General features: G+C 36.9%; 1 protein-coding gene across 5 annotated transcripts in view; it reads left to right on the top strand.

Moving 5' to 3' along the window:
- Nucleotides 1-14,655, top strand: part of ZC3H12B (zinc finger CCCH-type containing 12B) — a 167,098-nt gene that overhangs the window by 138,182 nt on the left and 14,261 nt on the right. For all 5 annotated transcript variants that reach the window (XM_084869504.1, XM_084869502.1, XM_084869503.1 and 2 more), the window contains one exon: nt 8,810-8,949. In XM_084869504.1, the coding sequence (XP_084725630.1) occupies nt 8,810-8,949 (140 nt within the window). The remainder of the gene's footprint in view (nt 1-8,809; nt 8,950-14,655) is intronic.

Below are 14,655 nucleotides of genomic sequence, written 5' to 3'. Positions count from 1 at the left end.
ATCAAAACAATAATGAGGTACCATCTCACACCAGTCAGAATGGCTATCATCAACAAATCAACAAACGACAAGTGTTGGCAAGGATATGGAGAAAAAGGAACCCTCATGGATTGCTGGTGGGAATGCAGACTGGTGCAGCCACTGTGGAGAACAGTACGGAGTTTCCTCAAAAACTAAAAATGGAACTCCCATTTGACCCAGTAATCCCACTTCTAGGAATATATCCTAAGAAACTGGAAACACCAATCAGGATGGATATCTGCACCCTTATATTCATAGCAGCACAATTGACAATAGCTAAGATTTGGAAACAGCCTAGGTGCCCTTCAGCAGATGACTGGATCAGAAAATGATGGTACATCTACACAATGGAATACTATGCTGCCATAAAAAAGAAGGAATTCTTACCATTTGCAGCAACCTGGAAGGAATTGGAGAACAATTTGCTAAGTGAAATAAGCCAGTCAATGAGAAAAAAAATAGCACATGATCTCACTCATTTGTGAATAATAATTAAAAAAACAACAGTATAAACTAATGAACAAAAAGATAGATACAGAGGCAGTAAAGCATCAAACAGATTGTCAACTTACAGTGGGAAGGTTAGGGAGACGTGGAGAAGATAAGAGATCAACCGAAGGACTTAATGAATTTGTATAAAATAACCAATGGATGCAAAACATTGAGGGGTGAGAGCATGTATGGGAGTTGGGGGCGGGGGGCAATGGTAAGATATGTACACATATAATACCTTAATAAAAAATGCTTTAAAAAAGTGAGGGAGACAGCAGGAACAGAATAAATGATAGGAAATGCAATGACATTAGGAAGAGTATGGAGTTATGTAAAAAAGGAGCCATAGGCCAAGATACCTGGGCAACTTTCAGAAGCTAAAAAGGCTGAAAATGAATTATCCCCTGAAATCTTCAGAAAGAACAAAACTTTGCCAACACTTTAATTTTAGATTTATGACTTTCTGAACTATAAGAGAATAAATTGATGTGGTTTTAAACCACTAAATATTACATCAGCAATAGGAAAGTAATACACAACCAAGAATGCCTTCATACTTTATTCTGTACTCTCTGGTATAATTGTTTATTGTGTATCAGAGAACCTTAGAAATTCCTTCTTCTGTTTCTCAAATGAGTTGTCATCCAAGTTTGGATTAAACATTCCCAGTGATCAGGAGCCAACTTTCTGTTGAGTCTACCATTGCTTGATGAGTTCACTGGTAGACTTAGACTATACACAATCAGTACAAATTTTTTATTCTTTGATATAACCTTTTCTTCCTCCCATTTGCTTTTATCTCTCACACTTACTGCATTTACATAAATCTCTTTAACAATCTCCATGTAAATTATGCTAATTTCTATGCCCACTATTGTTTTATGCCTCCCTTATTTTCCCCACATCACATAATACAGGATTGGATGCTCCCACAGAGATATGAGGGAGCAAAAATAGGGGTAGCTCTTATGAACAATACCATTGCTATATTCAGGAGTTGCTTAAAAGACTAACTGGAGGTACAGTTTAATATATAGTTCTATTTAATCCTCACAGCAACTTTATTTTACAGATGACAAAACTAGAATACAGCAAAGTTAAGTGACTTCCTTGAGATCACTTGCTATAGCTAGTAAGTACCAAAGTAAGCACTTGAACTGAAGTTTCTGGCTTCAAATTAATGAAATTAAACTAACATTTATAAATATATATTTTGGCCGAGACCGGTTTGGCTCGGCTTGGGGACTGAAGGGTCCTGGGTTTGATTCAAGTCAAGGGCATGTACCTTGGTTGCGGGCATACCCCCAGTAGGGGATGTGCAAGAGGCAGCTGATCGATGACTCTCTCTCATCGATGTTTCTCTCTATCTCTCTCCCTTCCTCTCTGTACAAAATCAATAAAAAAAAGTTTATATAAATATATATTTTGTACCAGGGTTTTTTGCATATGTAATCTAATCCTCACTAAAAATCCTGAAAGAATGGACTAATTCAGTTCATTTTAGCATGTAAGGAGACTCAGATTCAGAGAGACGGAGTAGCTGCCCACGTGAGCAGAAGTAATAATTAACAAAGCTTTTATCAAAACCTGAAACTGGCTGAAACCGGTTTGGCTCAGTGGATAGCGCATCAGTCTGCGGACTGAAAGGTCCCAGGTTCGATTCCAGTCAAGGGCATGCACATTGGTTGTGGGCACATCCCCAGTAGGGGGTGTGCAGGAAGCAGCTGGTCGATGTTTCTCTCTTATCGATGTTTCTAGCTCTCTATCCCTCTCCCTTCCCCCCTGTAAAAAATCAATAAAATATATTAAAAAAAAACAAACCTGAAACTGACTTCATCGCCCCTCAATAATATCATGCAACACTATACTGAGTGGCCAGATTATTATGATCTCTGAATGCATGATAATCTGGCCACTCCATGTATATGGCTGTTAGTGTTATTAAAAATACTTGGCTTTCCTCCTAGGAGCAGATAATACATTACAGAATTCATTTTTAAAATTTTTAAAATCATGACAGCAGCAATATCAGGTTGATAAAGCAGGCTAGACATCTTTCCTGTTTTAATGAGGAGAAACTAGAAGCATGGTAACAAGGAAGTTAAATGCTCTGTACACAAAACAATAATGATGCTGTGGGGCCAGTGGAAAGCAGAAGGTGATTTTTTTTTTCAAAGGATCAAGGGTAATTCTACTTCCTCCTAATAGGTATAACCTAGAGTGATTATTGAAGGAAGTAGCATGGAATCTGTTACATTCAAGCAGACAACCCTAAACACCTTAGACTGGGCGTAGGGTTTGTGTTTTGGAGGTGGGGATGAGAAGAACCCAGGACTTCTTTGAGGACTTTGAGTACATGATGATATAAAATCTAGTCAATGATTCATAATCATGAAGGGTACTATGTGGTCCTTTTACTTTGAAAGGAATAATGATGAAGTAATTACCAAAGTAATTTGTTTTGACATATCTAGTTTCTGCAAGTAGCAAACTGTCATACTGATAGAAGATGAACTATTGTCTTTTTTAAAAATTGCTTTACTAAATTAAAGATATCTTACACAATTTAAATAAAGCAAAAACAAAAAATAATGCTGAACTTTATTTTTAGGAGTATATTACAATAGTGCATAGTGGACCACATGCTTTTGTTTGCCTTTGTTAGTATCTCTTCCCTTATTTGAATAGGTAAATTACTGGTAAGTCCCATTTATTCTGCAATCACATTTCCCATGGTCAAAGTTCAGTGCCACAGTCAGCTTATGAATTTGTTAGTACCATTAATCTAAATTTGTTTTTTCTCATTGGTTACCTGTAAATTTATCATGATTCATACTTCATAGACAAACTACATAATAACATCTGTTCTTTCTCAGCATGCTGGATAAGCCTACATTGATATTATAATGCTTTGTTTGTCATTGACAGTATATGTTTAATATCTGCAGTGGTGGTGTACCTGTGATTTACACACTGATATATGCTAAAATACTAAATGATACATTCATTCTGTGAGCTGTTCTTTTGGGAGGAAAAATCCATTTCAGGGCAATGAAGGCTTTCAAATGTAAATGCTACCATATTCTTTGTTAAGTCTGGGAGAAGCCCAAATATTTGAACCTTGTTTTTTAAAAAGCTCAGAGGGAGAGGCTAGTGACCCATCTGCTAAGCAGAATTTGGTTTGTAAACTGAATCATGATATGTACCTAAGCCAGTTTACTGGGCAAAGTAACATGTAGTGTCACCAGATTACTTTTAGATAGGCTTTTAGATCCCAGGGGTTGTTGTTTTTTTTTTTGTTTTTTTTTTATTGCAAAGGGACTTTTTGTGGGATGGGCTAAAACAAGTCATCTTGACAAGCTTTATTTTTCATTCTTTTTATTTATTCATTCCTTAAACATTTATTGAGCACTTCACTTTGCATACTGCAACCTTTTGTAGGTCTTCATTACCACCTTGGTAAATGTTGAAAGTGAATTCTGCTTCCTAATGGACATTTGATGCACTTCATGGAATGCTTCAATGACATGGTTTTAATATATATTTCAATAGAATGCTGTAGGTATTTTACATTTTCCTTAACATGATAATGCTGATTGAGAAGTTCTTGTCTCTGGGTGGTTGTAAAATAGATTCTTCAGGGGTTTTTTTTGTTTGTTTGTTTTATTTTATATTTTAAGTATTTTCTACCATAAGTATATATTACTTTTATAATGATAAAAAAATAATTTTAAACAAATAATTTGGTAGTAGAAAATATAGCTCAGCCAGGTGTGGCTCAGTAGTTGAGCATCGACCCAGGAACCAAGAAGTTACCTGTTCAATTCCTGGTCAGGGCAGATGTCTGAGTTGTGGGCTCAGTCCCTAGTCGGTGATGTGCAGGAGGCAACCAATCGATGATTCTCTCTCATCATTGATGTTTTTATCTCTCTCTCCCTCTCCCTTCCTCTCTGAGATCAATAAAAAATATTTTTAAACAAGAAAATATAAAGTTGAGGTATCCAACAACTAATGTTACTCTTGTATTTATTCCTAGTTTTAGACTGTTTTTGAAATGGTATACTTAATAGCACTGAAAAGCCAAGTAAAATGAAATCTTATCCCATTTCTCCAAATTTCTCCTCTAATGGAAATTGTGATGATTTTCTTGGAGTTCATGTTATTCTTACACTTACCAGTATTATAGCAGTGGGAAAAATCACAACTGGACAACTTCCCTATAAGCCAGTATAATAACTATTTAAGAGCCATGGGCTTGCCCAATTTACCCATAGTAAATTAGAAAAAGCTTTTTAGAAGCAATCAGTGGTAGCTAGCTGTCCCTAAGCCTACGTTGGAGTATATTGGCAATTAAATATGTTTTCTTTCTTTTACCTTAAGTGCTTTGACTTTTAGTAGAGTAGTAGAATTGCTTTAGGGTACTTACTGGAGACTTTTAAATATGATTAACATGTTTGGAAATGTCCTTATTAGGACATTTAATAAATTTTTGTCATGTACCTCAAAAATGATCAGAATGGAAACTCTTGAAGTGCATGTGTTAATGGGCACCTGAGAATATGTATTAATCCACCCAAGATAATTACATCTAATTTCTCTTGTAGTTGAGTGATTATCAGTGAGGAAGTGAGGAATCTAAAGAGAGCCTTCATCACATTGTCTTAATTAGTCTTATAGCAAAATCTTTCTTTTCTTTTGAGCAGCCTTGTTACACGGGTAATATCAGTTATTGCAATAGAATGTAAGCCAACTTGTTTTTACCATCCAAACTGTTTAAACTTACTGTAATTTATTGTGGCTTATGTATATGTCAGAGCACTAGATTTCATGCTAACAGATCATAATTTTCACAGCCAAACTAGTACACCATTTGTGGGTTTTTAAAGATTATTACAATAAATATATTTTTTAATTCATCTGCTAATTTTCCCTCTTCCAATTTCCAATCAAGTTAATTTTTTAGTGTTTGTTCCTGCAAGTAATTGTGATACAATGTTTTCTCTTTTTGTATCATGACATAATTTTAAATGAAATGACATAATTTTAAAAGAAATACTTAATTTTGAAGGAATTTGAGAATTAGAGAAAAAATAAATCACTTAGAACCTTCTCACACAGAATAACAATTTTTATTAGTATTTTGATATATCTATTTTTTAGTATTTGATAAACTTATACATAGACTGTTTTCTACAAAATTGGGATTATATTATAATATATATACTAGTCTATATCCTTTCTTTTCTCTTTTATTATTATATTATACTAGAGGCCCGGTGCATGAAATTTGTGCATGGGGGATGGGGGGAGGAATCCCCTCAGCCCAGCCTGAACCCTCTCCAATCTTGGACCCCTCAGGGTTTGTCCTGGGGATCAGAATTAAACCGACAGTCAGACATTCCTCTCACAATCCAGGACCACTGGCTCCTAACTGCTCACCTGCCTGCCCATCTGATCTCCCCTAACTGTCCCGCCTGCCAGCCTGGTTGCCCCCAACTGCTCCCTCCGCCAGCCTAGTCACCACTAACTGCCCCCCTGGCCTGCTCACCCCTTACTCCCCCCCCCCCCCTGTTGACCTGGTCACCCTATGCAGCCTGCTTCTTGGTTGTTTGGTTGCTTCTCACTGACCCCCTGCTGGCCTGGTCACCCCACACAACCTGCTGCTCAGTTGTTTGGTCAATTCTCACTAACCCCCATGCTGGCCTGATTGCCCACCCAGCCTGCTCAGTCATTTGGTTGCCCCTCACTGACATCTCCTCCTGGCCTGGTCACCCCCAACTTCCCCCACACACACACACAGGCCTGGTCACCCCACACAGCCTGCTGCTCAGTAATTTGGTCGCCCCTCATTAACCCCCCTTCTGGCCTGGGTGCCCCACACAGCCTGCTGCTCAGTCATTTGGTCACCCCTCACTAACCGCCCTGCCAGCCTGGTTGCCCCACACAACCTGTTAGGTTGTTCGTTTGGTTGTTTCAGATGCCATTGTCACTTAGCCTTTTATATATAGAGACGGTAAGCATTTCTCATATCGTAAAATTTTCAATAATATTTTGTTGGAGTATTATATTTAATTAAATATGATAACTATTTTCAGTCAGCATTTATGTGTGTGTTTTTTGCTGTCAATGTTCTTTTTAAAGCTTAATATATGTACTTAAGACTCGTCTCCAACAAATCCTCCATATAAACTTTAAATCTCTTGTGATATCACTTCTTTATTTTTAATTTTTAAAAATTCTTTATTGTTGAAAATATTACATATGTCCCCTTTTCCCCCCATTGTCCTCTCCTGGCTTGTACTCACCAACCAGCCCTGGCCTTCACTGCCCCATTGTTTGCATCCATCAGTTATGCTTATATGCATATAAGTTTCTTGGTTGATCTCTTATCCTCCCATATACTCCCTGCCCACCCTCCCCTGCCTTCCCTCTGAGGTTTGACTGTTCGATGATTCTATGGCTCTGGATCTATATTTGTTCATCAGTTTATGTTGTTCATTATGTTCCACAAATGAATGTGCTCATGTGATGCTTATCATTCTCTGACTGGCTTATTTTGCTTAGCATAATGCCCTCCAGATCCATCCATACTATTGCAAATAGTAAGAGCTCTTTCTTTTTTACAGCAGCGTAGTATTGCTTTGTGTAGATATAGCAAAGGTTTTTATTTTATTTTATTTTTAAAAATATATTTATTGATTTTTTTTTTTCAGAGAGGAAGGGAGAGGGTTAGAATTAGAAACATCGATGAGAGAAAAACATCAATCAGCTTTCTCTTGCACACCTCTTACTGGGGATGTGCCCACAACCAAGGTACATGCCCTTGACCGGAATCGAACCTGGTGCCTTTTAGTCCCCAGGCCGATGCTCTATCCACTGAGCCAAACCGGTTAGGGCATAGCAAAGGTTTTTAATCCACTCATCTGCTGATGGGCACTTAGGCTGTTTCCAAATTTTAGCTATGGTAAATTGTGCTGCTATGAACATTAGGGGTGCATATGTTCTTTCTGATTGGTATTTCTAGTTTCTTGGGATATATTCCTAGAAGTAATATGACTGGGTCAAATGGGAGTTCCATTTTTAGTTTTTTTGAGGAAACTCCATACTGTTCTCCACAGTGGCTGCACCAGTCTGCATTCCCACCAGCAGTGCATGAGGGTTCCTTTTTCTCCACAAACTCTCCAGCACTTGTCCTTTGTTGATGATAGCCATTCTGACAGGTGTGAGATGGTACCTCATTGTCGTTTTGATTTGCATCTATCAGATGATTAGTGACTTTGAGCATGTTTTCATATGCCTCTTGGCCTTCTGTATGTCCACTTTTGAAAAGTGTCTATTTAAGTCCTTTGCCCATTTTTTGATTGGATTGTTTGCCTTTCTTGTGTTAGGTTGTATGGGTTCCCTATGATTTTAAAGATTAAACCCTTATCAGATGTAACATTGGCAAATATGTTCTCCCATGCAGTGGGCTTTCCTGTTGTTCTGTTGATGGTTTCTTTTGCTGTGCAGAAGCTTTCTATTTTGATGTACGTAGTCCTATTTGTTTATTTTCACTTTAGTTTTCATTGTCTTAGGAGATGTGTAAGTAAACATACTGCTATGAGATATGTCTTCTATTTTGCTGCCCATCGATTTTTCTACGATTTTTATGGTTCATCATGTTACATTTAAGTCTTTTACCCATTTTGAGTTTATTTTTGTATATGGTGTAAGTTGGTGGTCAAGTTTCAATTTTTTTGCATGTATCTGTCCAATTTTCCCAATACCATTTATTGCCTCCATTGTATGCCCTTGCCTCCTTTGTCAAATATTAATTGAGCATGGTGGTTTGGGTTGATTTCTGGGTTCTCTGTTCTGTTCGATTGGTCTATATATCTGTTCTTGTGCCAGTACCAGGCTGTTTTCAGAACAGTGGCTTTGTAATATAACTTGATGTCTGACAACTCTTCTTTTTCATCTGTTGAGAATATCCAAGTCTTTGTAAAGAAGGTTATAATTGGAACAGAAAGAGCAGAGAGAAAATTGAAGTAGTGATAGGAAATAACCTATCATTAATAAATTCGGAGTTTTTTTTTTTTTTTTTTTTTTACAATCTGTGACTTTGAATGAAGGTATAATAATGGCAAAATCTGTAATGACTGAATAAAAATAATTTTATTTTCTCCTTTTAAAAATAAATTTTTGGCATTATCAAGAAAGAAAATGTTAATATATTGCTACTAAGAGAAAGTCTGTATAAAGTATATCTTTCCTACCTTTTGTCAGTCTTCTCATCTCACTCTTTGTCTTTCTAAAGCCATGGGAATAAAGAAGAGTTCTCTTGCAGAGGAATACAACTAGCTGTGGATTGGTTTCTAGATAAAGGCCATAAAGATATTACTGTATTTGTGCCTGCATGGAGAAAGGAGCAATCCAGACCTGATGCACCAATTTCAGGTATGATTTTAAATAAGACATTTTTTTTTCTCATCCAAAGCAAAGCAGCAAGATAGGTTAGAGAGATGTTGATGGTCCCAATTTAGATAATTATTTTTATAAGTTTATTAAGTATACTTAAAATATATTTTATTAAGTGTATTTTAAGAATATTTTTCCAGAGATTAAAAATGGTGGAAAATTAAATGGATGCTGCACAGATATGCTCCCAGGAACAAACTGGTATTACAACTAAAATACAGAAAAATTTCCTGAATAATCAACAGAAAACTCGAAGAGAAAACCTTGACACCTGAGGATTGAAAGTGAAGACCGCATAGAAACTGGTAGGAGGGGCAAAGCCTAAAAGGGTGGGCCAGGTGCTCACAGACAGCAACTGAAGTCCCAGAGAGATATCTCAGTTGTGGGGGGTTGCCATTGAGAATTTTAGGATCTATTATCAAAGCTGGGCCCCCTAACATCGAGCACCAAAACTGAGGAGGTACCTACATAACAGATGGCTATGAAAAGCAGTGGAGTACTGTCTGCCAGAGAGTAATACTAGCTGAAAATTCAGGCACCCTCTTAAAGGGCCAACACACAAAATTCCCTGTGGAGCTACCCACCTTGTGCTCCAGCAGAGAGAGGGTGAAATGGACTAGAGCTGTGAGAGCAGAAGCCAGGACTGGGGATTCAGTCGATAGAGTTCAGAAGGAAGACACCCCAAGTTTCCTGGGCTGAGTCATTTCCTCATACAGCGGAGGATATCTTTCCCACATAGACATTTGCCTTGCAGTGGGCAGAGGGAGGGAAGACAATTGACACATCCTGTTGGAAAACACATTACCCTGAGGCTTTTTAAGAGACTAAAAATAAAAATTAGCCTCCAGGCAGAAGCAATTGTCCCACCCTGTTGAAAAAACATTTCACCACACCTAAGGACTATTGCCTGGAAGGCAATTCAAGTCAGAATCCTAGCAGTCTGTAGGCAAAGGCAGTCTCGGGAGGTTTTAAATCTTTGTCTGCTCTAATTATTAAAAAAGCCTTTAACACTACCCTGTACTAGAGATTGAGAGGTGTAGGGGATCTACCTAATACATAGTCACAAACCCAAATAGAAAGCCAAAATGAGGAGATAAAGAAACAACTCCAGCTGAAACCGGTTTGGCTCAGTGGATAGAGCGTTGGCCTGCAGACTGAAAGATCCTGGCTTTGATTCCGGTAAAGGGCATGTACCTGGGTTGCAGGCACATCCCCAGTGGAGGGGAAGGGAGGGTACAGGAGGCAGCTGATCGATGTACCTCTTCTCATCGATGTTTCTAACTCTCTATCTCTCTCCCTTCCTCTCTGTAAAAAATCAATTAAATATATTTTTTTTTAAAAAAAAAAAAAAGAAAAAAGAAAAAGAAAGAAAGAAACAACTCCAAATGAAATAACTGGAGAATTCTCTAGAAGAAGAGCTAAATGAAGCAGAGAGAAGAAATTTATCTGAAGTAGAATTCAGAGTACTGATAGTAAAGATGCTCAATAGCATAAAAAAGATATAGTAACTATGAAAAAAAGAATAGTCTGTAAAAAAGAATGACATAACACAAATAAAGAATACACAGCAGGTTAGGGAAAGGAATACACAGCAGATTAGGGGAAGCTGAGGTCTGAATCAGTGAATTAGAAGACAGAGTTGAAAATATCACTCCATCCGAAAATCAAAAAGAAAAAACAATTAAAAAACAGAAGGACAGATTAAGGGAGCTGTGGGACATAACAATATTGGAACAGCAGGTGTGCCCAAAGAGGGAGAAAGGAGAAAGGCATAGAGAAGGTGTTTGAAGAAATAAAGGCAGAAAACTTCCCTAACTTGGTAAAGGAAAATTCACACAAGTTCAGGAGGCACAGAGAACCGCAAACAAGAGGAACCCAAACAGGCCCATGCGAAGAAACATCATAATTAAAATGCCAAAAATTAAGGACAAAGAGCAAATCTTAAAGGCAGTAAGAGAAAAGAAAACTGATACCTACAAAAGAGTTCCCATAAGGCTGACACCAGATTTCTCATCAGAAACTCTACAGGCCAGAAGACAATGGCATGAAGTACTCAAGGTAATGGAAAGCAAGGATCTGAGACCAAGATTACTATATCCAGCCAGGCTATCATTCAAAATAGATGGTCAATAAAGACCTTACAGAGGGGGGAAAAAATAGGCTAAAGGAGTACATCACCACCAACCCAGCATTACAAGAAATGCTAAAGGGATTACTGTAATGAGAAAAAGAAACAGAGAAACCTAGTCATACAGAATTAAAATGGCAATAAATAAGTACCTATCAATAATAACTTTAAATGTAAATGGATTAAATGCACCAATCAAAAGGCATAGGGTAGCTAAATTGATACAAAAACATGACACAACTATATGCTGTCTACAAGAGACATGCCTCAAAACAAAAGACACGCACAGGATGAGAGTAAAGGGATGGAAAAAATTTTTCCAAGAAAATGGAAATAAAAAGCTGGATTAGTAATACTCATATCTGACCAAAATAAAATAAAATAACAACTTTAAAATGAAGGCAATCACAAGAGACAACAAAGGTCACTACACAATACTAAAGGGATCTATCCAACAAGAGGATATAACCCTGGTAAACAAATATGCACCCAATAGAGAAGCAACTAAATATATAAGTGCACACGGATCATTCACAAAGATAGACCACTTGTTAGGACACAAAATAAGTTTCTACAAGTTCAAGAATATTGAAATCATATCAAGAATCTTCTCAGATCACAGTGGAATGAAATTAGAAATCAACTACAGTAAAAACACCCCAAAAATTTCCAACACATGGAGGCTAAATAGCATGCTACTAATCAATGAATGGGTTGTGAAGAGATCAAGAAGGAATAAAAAACTTCCTGGAAACAAATGAAAATGAACAAACAACAACCCCAAATCTCTGGGACACAGCAAATGCAGCCCTGAAATGGAAGTTCATAGCACTACAGGCATACCTCAAAAAACAAGAAAAATCAGCAATATATTATTTTACACTATAACTTAAAGAACTAGAAAGAGAACAACAAGAAAATCCCATAGTTAGTAGAAGAAAGGAAATAATAAAGATTAGAGCAGAAATAAATGACATAGTGACCAAAAAAATCAATAAAACCAAGAGCTGGTTCCTTGAAAGAATAAACAACATTGATAAGCCATTAGCTAAACTCATTAAAAAACAAACAAACAAACAAAAATACACACACACACACACACACACACACACACACACACACACACAAAGAGAAAGGACCCAAATATATAAAATCAGAAATGAAAGTGGAGAAGTAACCTCTGATACCACAGAAATACAAAGGATTATAAGAAAATACTATGAACAACTATATTCCAACAAGCTGGACAATGTGGATGAAATAGTCAAATTCCTAGAAATACACAATCTCCCAAAACTGAATCAGGAAGAATAAAAAAAAAACTTGAATAGGCCAATAATAATTTATGAAATAGAAGCAGTAATCAAAAACCTCTTACCAAACAAAAGCCTAGGTGTGGAAGGCTTCACAGGGGAGTTTTACCATAAGAAGAACTAACTCCTATACTCCTCAAACTATTTCAGAAAATCCAAGAGCAGCCGAAGCCGGTTTGGCTCAGTGGTAGAGCGTCGGTCTGCGGACTGAAAGGTCCCAGGTTCGATTCCGGTCAAGGGCATGTACATTGGTTGCGGGCACATCCCCAGTAGGGGGTGTGCAAGAGGCAGCTGGCCGATGTTTCTCTCTCATCGACGTTTCTAGCTCTCTATCTCTCTCCCTTCCTCTCTGTTAAAAATCAATAAAATATATTAAAAAAAAGAAGAAGAAGAAAAGAAAATCCAAGAGCAAGGAACACTTCCAAACTATTTTTGTGAGGACAGCATTATCTTAATTCCAAAACCAGATAAAGACACTACAAAGAAAGAGAATTACAGGCTAATATCCCTAATGAACATGGGTGCTAAAATCCTCAACAAAATATTAGCAAATTGCATCCAGCAATATATTAAAAAGATCATACACCATGAAGAAGTGGGATTTATTCCCGGGATGCAAAGCTGGTATAATATTCTCAAATCAATAAATGTGTTATATCACATGAACAAGTTAAGTGACAAAATCACATGATTATATCAATAGATGCAGAAAAGGCAACAATTTTTTATAAAAACTCTCAGCAAGCCCCAACCAGTTTGGCTCAGTGGATATAGCATCGGCTGGGGACTCAAGGGTCCCAGGTTTGATTCTGGTCAAGGGCATATGCCTGGGTTATGGGCTCAGTCCAACGTGTAAGAGGCAACCAATCAATGATTCCCTCTCATCATTGACGTTTCTATCTCTCATTTCCTCTCCTTTCCTCTCTGAAATAAATAATATATTTTTACAAAACTCTCAGCGAAGTGGGAATAGAGGGAGCATATCTCAACGTGATAAATATCATATATGACAAACCTACAGCCAACATCATACTCAATGGGCAAAAACCAAATCCATTTCTCCTAAGAACAGGAAGAAGACAGGGATGTCCACTTTCACTGCTCCTGTTTGACATAGTACTGGAAGTGCTAGCCATAATGATCTGACAAGAAGAAATATAAGGCATCCCAATTGGAAAAGAAGTAGTAAAACTGTCATTCACAGATGACATTATATTGTACTTAAAAAAACCCAAAGACTCCATAAAAAAACTACTAGACTTAATAAATGAATTCAACAATGTAGCAGGATACAAAACTAACACTCAGAAATCTATGGCTTTTTTTATACACTGATAATGAACTCACATAAAGAAAAACAATCCCATTTACTATTGCAACAACAAAATAATTAAGATGCCTAGGAATAAAATTAACTAAGGAGGTAAAAGACCTGTACTTGGAAAACTATAGCACGTTGAAAAAAGGCAGAAGAAGACATAAATAAATAGAAGAATATACTATGTTCATGGATTGGTGGAATCAATGTCATTAAAATGTCCATAATATCCAAAGCAATCTATAGGTTCAATCCAATCCCTAGAACAAACTTTCCAATAATTCATATGACATAAAGAAGAACAATGTTGGAGGGATCACAATACCAGATATCAAGCTATACTACAAAGTCACTGTTCTCAAAACTGTCTGGTACTGGCACAAGAACAGACATATAGATCAATGGAACAGAACAGAGAACCCAGAAATTGACCCAAGCCATTATGCTCAATTAATATTTGACAAAGGAGGCAAGAGCATACAATGGAATCAAGAGAGTCTCTTCAATAAATGGTGTTGGGAAAATTGGACAGAAACATGCAAAAAAATGAAACTAGACCACCAACTTACACCATACACAAAAAATAAACTCAAAATAGATAAAGGACTTAAATGTAATATAGGAAACCACAAAAATCTTAGAAGAATCCATAGGCAGCAAATATCAGACATATGTTAGAGCAATATCTTTACTGATACAGGACCTAGGACAATGGAAACTAAGGAGAAAATAAACAAATGGGACTACATCAAAATAAAAAAGCTTTTGCACAGCAAAAGAAACCATCAAAAGAACAACAGGAAAGCCCACTGCATGGAAAAACATATTTGCAAATGTTATCTCTGATAAGCTTTTAATCTCCAAAATTTATAGGGAACTCATACAATTTAACAAAAGGAAGATAAATAATCCAATCAAAAAATGGG

The sequence above is a fragment of the Pipistrellus hanaki genome, assembly GCF_964339955.1.
Source record: "Pipistrellus hanaki genome assembly, chromosome: X".
NCBI lineage: Eukaryota > Metazoa > Chordata > Mammalia > Chiroptera > Vespertilionidae > Pipistrellus > Pipistrellus hanaki.
Note: the sequence above shows the minus strand (reverse complement) of the source record. Positions and strands in the feature narration are given on the sequence as shown.